A 12,951-nucleotide genomic window follows, 5' to 3' on the forward strand; every position below is an offset into this window, starting at 1 on the left:
GCACAGCAGAGCCCATCGGCCCCCTCCACTGCCTGCACCCTCGGCCCCACTGACCCCCCCAGTGTCATCCCCTAGGTTGTCTGCATGGACGAGTACGACATTGTCAGCCTGGAGCATGAGACCCTGGTATTGGTCGTGACCAGCACCTTCGGCAACGGCGACCCGCCGGAGAGTGGGGAGGTGAGGGGGGACCCCAGGGGTCAGAGTCTTGGGGCCAGCAGCTACGGACCGTTGTTGGGTGGGGAGCTGGCATTAGAGGGTCGGGGTGGTGCCCAAGATGGGGGGGTCAGTGCCCAGGGAGTGAGGCAGGCAGTGCTAGAGGGTTGGGGGTGCCTGGGGGTCGGTGCCCGGGGGAGCAGCACTAGAAGGCCAGGGGGTGCCCGGGGGAGCAGTGCTAGGGGGTTGGGGGTGCCTGGGGGTGGCAGGCAGTGCTAGAGGTCCAGGGGTGCCTGCCTGAGCCCCTGAACCCTCTCTCCCGGCAGAGCTTTGCCAAGGCGCTGATGGAGATGTCCTGCCCCTATGTCAGCTCCACGCAGCCCGAGCAACAAAAGTGAGTGATTCCCCCAGGTGTGGGGCAGCTCTGGGCCAGTGCTCAGGACCCCCTGGGGCTGGCAGCCCCCTGTGCCCGGGGCAGTGGGGTTAGCGAGGTCCCTGGGCTGGCCGGGGTCACTGCCCTGGGGCAAGGCTGCGGGTGGTACGTTCCAAACCTTGGACTGGGGGAACGCACCCATCATACCAGCGCCCCCAAGGCCCCCGGCCCCCTGAGCCAGCCAGCCCCCACTCTGGGGCTGGATCGGAGCTGGTGCCCCCTAGAGGGGAAAGGCCCCACATCCCATTCCCCCCCCACGCCAGCCGTTCCCCCTAGAGAGGAAAGGCCCCACATCCCATTCCCCACCCTCCTGCGGATTGGAGCCATTGCCCCATAGAGAGGAACGGCCCCACGCCCCATTCCCCGCCCCCCTACGCCAGCCAGCCCCCGCTCTGGGGCAGGAAGGATGGGCCCAGCTGTGCCCTGCCCGGCCTGGGGCTCACTGCGTGTCCCCTCCCAGGAGCTACAAGATCCGGTTCAACAGCGTCTCGCAGAGCGACGGGCTGGTGGCCTCGTGGAAGAAGAAGCGGAAGGAGTCGAGCAACACGGACAGCGCCGGGGCCCTGGGCACACTCCGGTAGGCGCCGCCCGCGGGACAGCCCGGCATGCCATGCCCACGGCAAGGGGCGCCAGGACACCTGGGTCCGGCCCCAGCTCTGCCCCTTTTAGCGACTGGCTCTGGCTGCCTGTTTCCTTGTCTGTTGGGTGGGGGTGTCACGGAGCCGCAGGGTCCAGCTGTGCCCAGCCTGTCACCAGGCTCCGGGGCATGACCCCTTAGCAGGCCGGGCCCAGGGACCCCCAGTTCCCTCAAGAACCTCCTGTTGCCTCCACACTCCAATCTGGGCCTTCGCCCCAGCGCCCCGTCTCTCTGGCCCCCAGCAGCGAGGACCTGCGGGAGGCCGTGCTGGGCCCTGCCGGTGGGGGTGGTCCCGGGCACGTTCAGCACCACTTGGGCTGCTTGTGCCAACCGGGAGCCATCGACTAGTCGCCCGGCCAGTCTGACCGGCCAAGATCAGCGCAGTGAGGACGGAGTCCAGCCGCAGGCCAGTGCCCGCCGGGCCACCCGAACGGCACCAGCCCCAGCTCCCTCCCTCTACCCGTCTTCCCAAGGTTTCCTGCTGCCAGGCACGGCTGGTTCGGCCCTTGGCATCTCTGTCTTGGGGGACGTACTGTGGAGCCGGGCTCGGTTTCAGCCGGTGGTTGCGAGACCCTGTTCGCTCCAGCCCCCTGTCGGGAGCCCCCAATTCCCTGCCACCTGCGCTGGTTTCCCAGGAGAGTCAACTCTTCAGTGACAGTGCAAAGTGCAGAGGTGTCACCGAGTCTTCGGGCGATGCTCTGGAACTGCTCCCCATGAAGCCAGGCAGGACTCTGGGGAAGTCGCCTTCCTGGGAGCAGCCTGTCTGCAGGACACACAGCTCACCCAGCTTCCACCTTCCTGGGTCTGACCTCGGAGCATTCAGCCTCCTCTGCCCCCCCGTGCGCTTCCCACAGCGAGTCCGCCCAGGCGGGGTCCTGGGGAAGCCAGAGGGTCCTGCCCCCCAACTCCGCAGTCAGACGTGACTCTCAGCCAGCCAGTAAAACAGAAGGTTTATTAGATGACAGGAACATGGTCTAACACAGAGCTTGTAGGTGCAGAGAACAGGACCCCTCAGCTGGGTCCATTTTGGGGGGCAGTGAGCCAGACAACCCCGTCTGTACTTCACTCCATGTCCCCAGCCAGCCCCAAACTGAAACTCTCTCCAGCCCCCCCTCCTCTGGGCTTTGTCCCTTTCCCGGGCCAGGAGGGCACCTGATCCCTTTGTTCTCCAACCCTTTAGCTCTCACCTTGAAGGGGGGAAGGGTCCAGGCATCAGTTGCCAGGAAACAGGGTGTCGGCCATTCTCTGTGTCCAGACCCCTGCACACACCTGCCCTCTAGGGCTCTGCAACGAACATACACCCTTACTCCACCCCCTAGAGACTTAAGATCTGCCTAGGGGAAACTGAGGCACCCCCACATTATTCAGAGGAAACATTAAGAACAGTCCCACTTTGTCACAAGAGGGAAACTGAGGCACATGCAGGTGTCATACAGATATCACCCAACTCCCCCTTTGGCCCCCTCCGCCTGTGTCCCCAGCTCAGCTCCAAGCACAGTGTTAACCCTTCTGCCCCCACTGGGGAGCAATGCAAATTCTGGGGGAAACTGAGGCACACATAGGCTTTGTAAAAATGTTACCGAAAATTCCCTTTGGCACTCAGAGAAGCCAGCGAGGGCCGGGAAACGCCCCCCTGGGTGAGGGTAGCAGGCGGGGAATGGGAATGGGAAAGTCACACAGAGGCCAGGGGGCATTCTGGTCAGCCCCCTCCCTCCACCCTCAGTGTCTCCCCAAGAGCTATGGCGCCCCCTCTGCCAATGCCTCTTAGATCAGCAGGGCTCCCTCCCGCCCTGCTGGTGCCCCTCACTCCTGACCCACGGCCCCGGCTTGCCCAGCCCTGTCCCCCCCAGCTCTGCCGGTGCCCCTCACTCCCGACCCGCAGCGACTGCTAGCCCAGCCCTGGGTCCCCCCCAGCTCTGCCAGTGCCCCTCACTCCTGACCCACAGCCCCTGCTAGCCCAGCCCTGGGCTCCCCCCTGTCCTGTAGCATGTCCCCTGGGCTGGTGGGAGGTGACTGGGTGACCTGTGTCCCCACTCGGCCCTGGGGTCCCCCTCTTGGTGAGGCTGGAGCGGGGGTCGGGGCAAAACCCCCGCAGAGGCTCAGCTGCCGTCTCCTGTGCCCCCCAGGTTCTCGGTCTTCGGGCTGGGCTCCCGGGCCTACCCCCACTTCTGTGCCTTCGCCCATGCCGTGGACACGCGGCTGGAGGAGCTGGGGGGCGAGCGCATCCTGGCCATGGGGGAGGGCGACGAGCTGTGTGCCCAGGAGGAGGCCTTCCGCACCTGGGCCAGACGGGTCTTTCAGGTGAGGGGGAGGGGCTGGGCGCAGGGGCAGTGGGGCTGGAAGGGCAGAGGGGAATGGGGTGCAGAGGGAGGGGCTGGATGCAGGGGGAGTTGGGGTGCACAGGGGGACTGGGGCACACGGGGAGGGGAAGGGCAGGCTCTGGAGTGTGGGATTGGGGTTCCAGGAGATGAGGGTGGCACAGAACCAGGAGAGGTGGGGGATAGGGGAGGGTCCCGGGGTCTCCTCCCCTGGCTGTGGAAGGAAGGGCGCCCCCTTGCCGCGCACTCGGGTCAGGTCCCGCTGGCAGCCAGCTGCCCCCAGGGGTGGTACTGGGGCTCTGGGCCCCCACGCAGGATCTGGGGGTTGTGACATCAGAGATCTGGGCTCCCAATGACTCCCCCCCGCCCCCCAGGCCGCCTGCGACACCTTCTGTGTTGGGGACGACGCCGAGGAGGCCGCCAGGGAGATTTTCACCACGCGGCGAAGCTGGAAGCTCCAGAACTACCAGCTGGGCGTCTGCACCGAGTCCCCGGACGTGCTGACAGGTACCCGCCGGCCAGTCCCCCCGCGCCCTGCCGGGGGCGCTAGCCTGGGGGGCCGATCACCAGCTGGGCAGGACCCCCCATGCGAGGCTGGCCGCAGGACCCGGGCCGTCACCTCGGCCGGGCCCTGGTGCGACCGGGATCCCGGCTCCAGCTCGGGGGCCACGCGTCCAGAGGGAGGGGCGGCGAAGACAGCGATTGAGGGGTGGGGACCGGCCGGTGACGGACTCCGGGAGGGGAGCGTCTCAGCCACGCTTCCGGGTGCGGCGCCCGGTGTGGGAGGCCCTGGCTCGGCGCCGCTGGAAGGTCTCCGTGAAGCTGCCCTCCCGTCGGGGCGCGGCTGCCGGTGACGCGTCGCTCGCGGGGGTCACGTCCCCGCCGACCCTAGTGCTTGTGCGGACGTGGCCGGGGCGCCCAGTAGGGCACCGATCCGGTGGCAGGCGCTCCAAGAGGAGCCGGTGGCCGGAAGCTGAGGCAAGACAAAGCCAGGCGCCGGGGCGCGTGGTTAGCACTGAGGGGCGCTAGCCACGGGGACGACGGAGCCGGGCTCGGGGTGGAGTCTCCGTCACCACCGGTGTTCAGCCGGGGTCGGCCGTTTGCTCCAAGCGCGGCTCTGGGAGTTCTGGCCCTGGCCCATGTTACGCAGGGTCAGGCCGGCTGGCCACGCTGAGCCTGCTGGCCTTGGCATCCATGGATCTGAGAGAGGTGGGGCTGGAGTAGCCGGGAGCCCCCCCAGGCAGTGCCCCTTGCTGGAGAGGCTGGGGCTGGAGTCCCTGGGAGCCCCCCCGACCCCAGCCCACGCCCCACCCTCCCCATCCCCCGGACCCTCTGCTGGGAGGGGCAGAGGGTGGAGTCGCCAGCAGCCACCCCCCACCCCAGCACCCCCTGCTGGGGTCTGGACCCCACTGACCCCCCCGGGCTCTGCTTGCTTGGCAGGTTTATCCCACGTCCACAAGCGCAGGGTGTTTCCGTGCCGTGTCCTTTCCGTGCAGAACCTGCAGAGCCAGGAGTCCAGGTGAGACCCCCGCCCAGGGCCGCCCTGCCTGGCCCTGGGAGCCCCCCGCCCCTGGCGCTGGGGCCCGCTCTGACGCCTCCCTCCCTCCCAGCCGCTCCACCATCCTGGTGCGCCTGGACACGGCCGGGCAGCCGGAGCTGCAGTACCTGCCCGGGGACCACGTGGGCATCTTCCCCGCCAACCGCCCGGAGCTCGTGCAGGAGCTGCTGCAGCGCGTGGAGGACCCGCCCCCCGACGGGGAGCCCGTGGCCGTGGAGCTCCTGGAGAAGGCAACCAGTGGTGAGAGGCGAGGGGCTCCTCCCCAGAGCCAGCACTGGGGGCAGGGACCCTGGGGCTAGTGCCTGGGGGATCCCATGGGGGGCGGGGAGGAATCCAGCAGCTAGGGCCCCCTTTTGCTCTGACTCTCTGTGTTGCTCCCTCCAAAACGACCCTGTGGGTCGGGCACATGGGGGCCTGCCCCCGATGGCAGCCGAGCTCGGGTTCTGTCACGGATCCCCCAGGGCCGGTCTGTGCCCAGCCTGTCATCAGCCCTTGGCACGGACCCCTGAGCAGACCCCCAGTTCCCTAGGGCAGCCCCGTGGCCTCCTGATGCCCCGTCTCGCTCCGTGCTCCTGGCCCGAGGCCTGCGGGAGGCCGTGCTGGGCCCCGCCGGGTGCGATGCTCCCCGTGTGTCTGTGCTGACCGCCGGCAGCCCAGCCTGGCAGCTCTGCACCGGGCACCCGGCTATGGACCCTGACGCCCACAGGCCAGCAGAGGGGTTGGGCCAGGGCCGGCCAAGCCGCGTTGGACCCAGTTCAGGCTGGGTTGCTCTGTCTCCGTCAGGGTGGGATCCCGACACCTTTCGGTCCCTCGGCCCCACTTCCCTGCAGGGCGGGGACCCCCGTCCTCAGGGCTGCTGGGCGCCAGAAGGGTGCGTCCCAGCCAGCGAGCTGTGCCTGGTGACCCACTCCTACCCTGCCAGCTGCCTGGTGCACACCCCTCCTTCCCCCTGCTGAGCACCCAGGGGGTAGCCATGCCAAGTAAAGAGGGAAACTGAGGCATCGCTAGGGGTCCTGTCCCAGACTAGGTTCACTGCATCACAGGGCAGATGTGCCCTCCCACTCTTCGGTCTCTCTGCAGGCGGGCACACCAGACCCAAGGCCAGCTGGGTGCCCCTCAGCCGCCTGCCGCCCTGCACCCTGCGCCAGGCCCTCACCTTCTTCCTGGACATCACCACCCCGCCCAGCCCCCAGCTCCTGCAGCTGCTGGCCACGCTGGCAGAGGACAGCGCCGAGCAGGAAGAGCTGCAGCGGCTCAGCCAGGTGCGAGGGGCTTTGGGGGGCGCTGTCTGGGACACCGCTGGGGGAGCAGTCTGGGCAGTGGCCATGCATGGGGTGGGGGTGGCCAGGGGCCAGCCAGGTGCCAGGCCAAGCACGGGGGGGATAAGGGAGGGTCCGTGGGCTCCCAACCCAGCGCTCTGGGTGGGGCTGGGGTTAGTATTGTCGAGGGGGGCCCTGTCATTGGGGGCAGGGGGAGGTAGTGTTAGGAAGGTGGGGGGCTGCGTGCGGGGTGGGGGAGAGCATAGGAGGTGCTGTGGGGGGCTCTATGGGTCCCAGCCCAGTTGTGGTTGGGGAAGGGGAGAATGTGGGGGGGCTCCGTGGGTCCCAGCCTAGCTGTGGTTGGGGCTTGGGAGAGGGAGAGCATTGCGGGGCTCGGGGGGTCCCAGCCCGGCTGTGGTTCGGGTTTGGGGGAGGGAGACCATTGGGGGGCTCGGGGGGTCCCAGCCCGGCTGTGGTTGGGGCTTGGGGGAGGGAGAGCACTGGGGGGCTCGGGGGGTCCCAGCCCAGCTGTGGTTGGGGTTTGGGAGAGGGAGAGCACTGGGGGGCTCGGGGGGTCCCAGCCCGGCTGTGGTTGGGGTTTGGGGGAGGGAGAGCACTGGGGGGTTCGGGGGGTCCCAGCCCGGCTGTGGTTGGGGTTTGGGGGAGGGAGAGCACTGGGGGACTCGGGGGGTCCCAGCCCGGCTGTGGTTGGGGCTTGGGAGAGGGAGAGCACTGGCGGGCTCAGGGGGTCCCAGCCCGGCTGTGGTTGGGGCTTGGGAGAGGGAGAGCACTGGGGGGCTCGGGGGGTCCCAGCCCGGCTGTGGTTGGGGTTTGGGGGAGGGAGAGCACTGGGGGGCTCGGGGGGTCCCAGCCCGGCTGTGGTTGGGGTTTGGGGGAGGGAGCGCACTGGGGGGCATGATGGGGGGCTCAGGGGGTCCCAGCCCGGCTGTGGCTGGGGCTTGGGGGAGGGAGAGCACTGGGGGGCGCGATGGGGGGCTCGGCAGGTCCCAGCCCAGCTGTGGTTGGGGTTTGGGGGAGGGAGAGCACTGGGGGGCTCGGGGGGTCCCAGCCCGGCTGTGGTTGGGGTTTGGGGGAGGGAGAGCACTGGGGGGCTCGGGGGGTCCCAGCCCGGCTGTGGTTGGGGTTTGTGGGAGGGAGTGCACTGGGGGGCATGATGGGGGGCTCAGGGGGTCCCAGCCCGGCTGTGGCTGGGGCTTGGGGGAGGGAGAGCACTGGGGGGCGCGATGGGGGGCTCGGCAGGTCCCAGCCCAGCTGTGGTTGGGGTTTGGGGGAGGGAGCGTACTGGGGGGCGTGATGGGGGGCTCGGGGGGTCCCAGCCCGGCTGTGGTTGGGGTTTGGGGGAGGGAGCACACTGGGGGGCGTGATGGGGGGCTCGGGGGTCCCAGCCCGGCTGTGGCTGGGGCTTGGGGGAGGGAGAGCACTGGGGGGCGCGACGGGGGGCTCGGCAGGTCCCAGCCCGGCTGCCGTTGCAGGACGCCCAGCTCTACGAGGAGTGGAAGTGGTTCTGGTGCCCCACGCTGGGCTGGGTGCTGGAGCAGTTCCCCTCGCTGGTGCTGCCCACCTCCCTGCTGCTCACCCAGCTCCCGCTGCTGCAGCCGCGCTATTACTCGGTCAGCTCCGCGCCCGGCGCCCACCCCGGCCAGATCCACCTCACCGTGGCCGTGCTGACCTACCAGAGCCAGGGTGAGCCACCCCCCTTCCCCGGGAATGACCCCCCCAGCCAGGGTGAGCCGCCCCCTGTGACAGGTTCCCCCCAGGGTGCCACCTGGAACTGGGGTACCACTGAGCCCCTGCCCCACCAGCCTGGGCTCCCTTTACACTGTACTGCTGTGACCAGCCTGCCAAGCCCCCCGCCAGGCTCCAGCACAGACAGGTAGGAACACACCCAGCTGCAGCTACATACACACTGGCTCTTTAACCAGCCCCTGCATGGGAAGGCTCAGCTAAGGCACCTCCCAGTTCCTAAGGCACGCACCCCTCTGGAGTGTAAACCCCAAATTATACTGTCTTGCGCTACCCAGAGATCTGTACAGTGTAAGCTCATGAAAGTCGCCCCCTCCCTCAATGTGGAGAGGAATATACATAGCTTTCTGCCCCAAGTTATGACCCACACACTGGTTTTAGACAAAACAAAAATAATTTTATTAACCACAAAAGATAGATTTGAAGTGACTATAAGGGATAGCAAACGGATCAAAGCAAAAAAGCAAAACCACAATCTAAGCAGAAACTTGGTGGAATGAGGATAATCAATGGGACACAGTACTACCAGGGTACAAAATATATGGCAAGGACAGAACGGGTCATGCTGGTGGGGCAGTGGCACTACACATGAAAGAAAGTGTAGAATCAAATGAAGTAAAAATCATAAATGAATCAAACGGTACCACAGAATCTCGATGGACAGTAATTCCATGCTCTAATAATAAGAATATAGTGGTAGGGATATATTAGCGACCACCTGACCAGGATGGTGAGAGTGACTGTGAAATGCTCAGGTTGATTAGAGAGGCCATTAACATAGAAAACTCAATAATAATGGGGGATTTCAGCTATCCCCATATTGACTGGGTCCATGTCACCTCAGGACGGGATGCAGAGTTAAAGTTTCTTGACACCTTAAATGATTGCCTCTTGGAGCAGCTGGTCCTGGAACCCACCAGAGGAGAGGCAATTCTTGATTTAGTCCTAAGTACAGCACAGGATCAGGTCCAAGAGGTGAATAGAGCTGGACCGCTTGGTAATAGTGACCCTAATCTAATTCAATTTAACATCCCTGTGGCGGGGAAAACACCCCAGCAGCAGCATTTAATTTCAGAAGGGGGAACTACACAGAAATGAGGAGGTTAGTGAAACAGAAATTAAAAGGTACAGTGCCAAAAGTGAACTCTCTGCAAGCTGCGTGGAAACTTTTTAAAGACACCATCATAGAGGCTCAGCCTCAGTGTGTATCCCAAATTAAAAAACACAGTAAGAGAACCAAAAAGCACCACCGTGGCTAAACAACAAAGTCAAAGAAGCAGTAAGAGGCAAAAAGGCATCCTTTAAAAAGTGGAAGTTAAATCCCAGTGAGGAAAATAGAAAGGAGCATAAACACTGGCAAATGAAGTGCAAAATACAATTAGTCAGGCCAAAAAAGAATTTGAAGAACAGCTAGACAAAGACTCAAAAAGTAATAGCAAAATTTTTTTTTAAGTAGATCAGAAGCGGGAAGCCTGTTAAACAACCAGTGGGGCCACTGGACGATGGAGATGTTACAGGAGCACTCAAGGACGATAAGGCCATTGCAGAGAAACCAAATGAATTCTTTGCATCGGTCTTCACAGTTGAGGATGTGAGGGAGATTCCCAAACCTGAGCCATTCTTTTTAGGTGACAGATCTGAGGGACTGTCCCAGATTGAGGTGTCATTAGAGGAGGTTTTGGAACAAATTGATAAACTAAACAGTAATAAATCACCAGGGCCAGATGGTATCACCCAAGAGTTCTGAAGGAACTCAAATGTATAATTGCAGGACTACTAAGTGTAGCCTCAAAAAAAGGAAAAGGAGGACTTGTGGCACCTTAGAGACTAACCAATTTATTTGAGCATAAGCTTTTGTGAGCTACAGCATCCGATGAAGTGAGCTGTAGCTCACGAAAGCTCATGCTCAAATAAATTGGTTAGTCTCTAAGGTGCCACAAGTACTCCTTTTCTTTTTGTGGATACAGACTAACACGGCTGCTACTCTGAAACCTAACTGTAGTCTGTAACCTATCATTTAAATCAGCTTCTCCACCAAATGACTGGAGGAGAGCTAATGTAATGCTGTAACAATGCTGGTTCCGGCGGGACCCAACGGAGAGTGCCAATTCAGGACAAAGTGCTTCAAGCAGGGCAGTTACAGCCCATGGATGGGGGTTTTCCACCTCTAAGGCAAACCAAACCAGCCAGACAGAGAGGACTTCGGTCTCACCCCACTGGCTAACCAGAAGTCACACAAGCAATTCCCTCAGACACTCCCGTTCCCCAGTATCCCCACCAGGGCCACTCGTTATGGGGATGAACGGTTATGAAAACCAACACCCCAGTAAAAGAAGAAAGGTTCTCTCGATCCTGAAGGACCAAGCCCCAGACCCCAGTCAATACACAAGTCAGATCTTACCCACAAATCACACTGTTGCCAATCCTTTAGAATCTAAAATCTAAAGGTTTATTCATAAAAGGAAAAAGATAGAGATGAGAGCTAGAATGGGTTCAATCGAATCAATGACATACAGTGATGGCAAAATTCTTGGTTCAGGCTTGTAGCTGTGATGGAATAAACGACAGGTTCAAATCAAGTCTCTGGAGAACATCCCCAGCTGGGATGGGTCATTCAGTCCTTGGTTCAGAGCTTCAGCGTAGCAAAGTCCCTCCAGAGATCAGAAGCAGGACTGAGGACAAAATGGAGATGATGCAGCTGCCTTTTATAGTCCTTTTGCCATGTGGCTTGTGCTTCCTTTGTTCCAAACACAAGCTGCCCAGCACATGGCCTGGAAATACCTCAGAGTTCTGTCCATAGGCAGGTCCCTGCATGCCTGGCTGAGTCCCAAGGTGTGTCTGTCTTCTCTCAGTGGGTCAGTTGTGTAGCCGATGGTCCTTAATGGGCCATCCAGCAGGCTGGGCAGAGCTGACACCAACTTGTCTGGGGTGGCACCCAGAAGCACAGCACACGTTTGAACTACAGACAGGATAGAGCCAATACTTATAACTTTAAATACAAAAATGATACATGCATACAGACCGCATAATCCTAACCAGCAAACCATCACCTTTTCATGGACACCTTATTTGACCCCCTTTGTACAAGATTTGGTGCCACTGCAGGACCTTGGTTGCAACAATGATCTATACAGTCCCAGTTCATGTAAAATTGATGCAGGAAGGGATAAGGACATAAGAATGGCCAGACTGGGTCAGACCAAAGGTCCATCCAGCCCAGCATCCTGTCTACCCACAGTGGCCAATGCCAGGTGCCCCAGAAGAACAGGTAATGGTCAAGTGATCTCTCTCCTGCCATCCATCTCCACCCTCTGACAAACAGAGGCTAGGGACACCATTCCTTACCCATCCTGGCTAATAGCCATTAATGGACTTAACCTCCATGAATTTATCCTTTTCTCTTTAAACCCTGTTATAGTCCTAGCCTTCACAACCTCCTCAGGCAAGGAGTTCCACAGGTTGACTGTGCACTGAGTGAAGAAGAACTTCCTTTTATTTGTTTTAAACCTGCTGCCCATTAATATTCATTTGGTGGTCCCAAGCTCTTATATTATGGGAACAAGTAAATAACTTTTCCTTATTCATTTTCTCCACACCACTCGTGATTTTATAGACCTCTATCACATCCCCCCTTAGTCTCCTCTTTTCCAAGCTGAAAAGTCCTAGCCTCTTTAATCTCTCCTCATATGGGACCCGTTCCAACACCCCTAATCATTTTAGTTGCCCTTTTCTGAACCTTTTCTAATGCCAGTATATCTTTCTTGAGATGAGGGGACCACATCTGTACGCAGTATTCAAGATGTGGGCGCACCATGGATTTATATAAGGGCAATAAGATATTCTCTGTCTTATTCTCTATCCCTTTTTTAATGATTCCTAACATCCCGTTTGCCTTTTTGGCTGCCGCTGCGCACTGCGTGGACGTCTTCAGAGAACTACCCACGATGACTCCAAGATCTTTCTCCTGATTAGTTGTAGCTAAATTAGCCCCCATCATATTGTATGTATAGTTGGGGTTATTTTTCCCAATGTGCATTACTTTACATTTATCCACATTACATTTCATTTGCCGTTTTGTGAGATCTTTTTGAAGTTCTTCACAGTCTGCTTTGGTCTTGACTATCTTGAGCAGTTTAGTATCATCCGCAAACTTTGCCACCTCACTGTTTTCCCCTTTCTCCAGATCATTTATGAATAAGTTGAATATGGTTGGTCCTAGGACTGACCCTTGGGGAACACCACTAGTTACCCCTCCCCATTTGAAATGACACAAACATCTCTGACTGCATCCCAAGAGCTCCCCATCCTGGGTTCTGTCTTACTACAGCTGGTACTGGGTTCGAAGCCGTACCAGTGTAGAACAGAAATGGTTTGCCAAAGTCCTGGTCAATAACATGATTGCATCTCTTTACAGACCCCAGGTAAAACTTGGTTTGAACAATAGTGGATTGAATCTGCTCTTGCATCGTGGTTCCTGTAGGTCTCATGTGATCTTGCCAAGAGCCAAAGAACGTAGCTACTTTATCCATACAAGCTCTGGCAAATGTGTGGAACCCAATTAACATCACGTCAATGTAGATATTAATGTTGTCCATAGTACAGGAATCTTGGCAGTTAGCCGTGAAAGCAATAGGATAGTGTGCCTCAGTTTCCCTTTTCATACAGCACATCCGGTCTGGAATGTCTTTTCCCCTGTGAAAAGTTCCAAGTTCCAAGACTGTTCACGGGCATTAACCGTGAAACATCAGTATAACAAGGCTGTTTAACACAAAGTGTGATCTCATGTATCACTCTTAACATGGTCAGGGTTTTTTTCAAAAGATTAG

The 12,951-nt window shown here is 59.9% G+C and overlaps 1 protein-coding gene across 1 annotated transcript in view; it reads left to right on the forward strand.

Moving 5' to 3' along the window:
* NOS3 (nitric oxide synthase 3) overlaps positions 1 to 12,951 on the forward strand; it is an 82,316-nt gene that overhangs the window by 58,710 nt on the left and 10,655 nt on the right. The window contains exons 13-21 of the mRNA XM_084620734.1: positions 76 to 180; positions 483 to 550; positions 1,050 to 1,166; positions 3,353 to 3,527; positions 3,919 to 4,051; positions 4,985 to 5,063; positions 5,155 to 5,342; positions 6,183 to 6,364; positions 7,855 to 8,065. Of these exons, the coding sequence (XP_084476860.1) occupies positions 76 to 180; positions 483 to 550; positions 1,050 to 1,166; positions 3,353 to 3,527; positions 3,919 to 4,051; positions 4,985 to 5,063; positions 5,155 to 5,342; positions 6,183 to 6,364; positions 7,855 to 8,065 (1,258 nt within the window). The remainder of the gene's footprint in view (positions 1 to 75; positions 181 to 482; positions 551 to 1,049; positions 1,167 to 3,352; positions 3,528 to 3,918; positions 4,052 to 4,984; positions 5,064 to 5,154; positions 5,343 to 6,182; positions 6,365 to 7,854; positions 8,066 to 12,951) is intronic.

The sequence above is a fragment of the Lepidochelys olivacea genome (assembly GCF_965140295.1).
Source record: "Lepidochelys olivacea isolate rLepOli2 genome assembly, chromosome: 2".
Lineage (NCBI taxonomy): Eukaryota > Metazoa > Chordata > Testudines > Cheloniidae > Lepidochelys > Lepidochelys olivacea.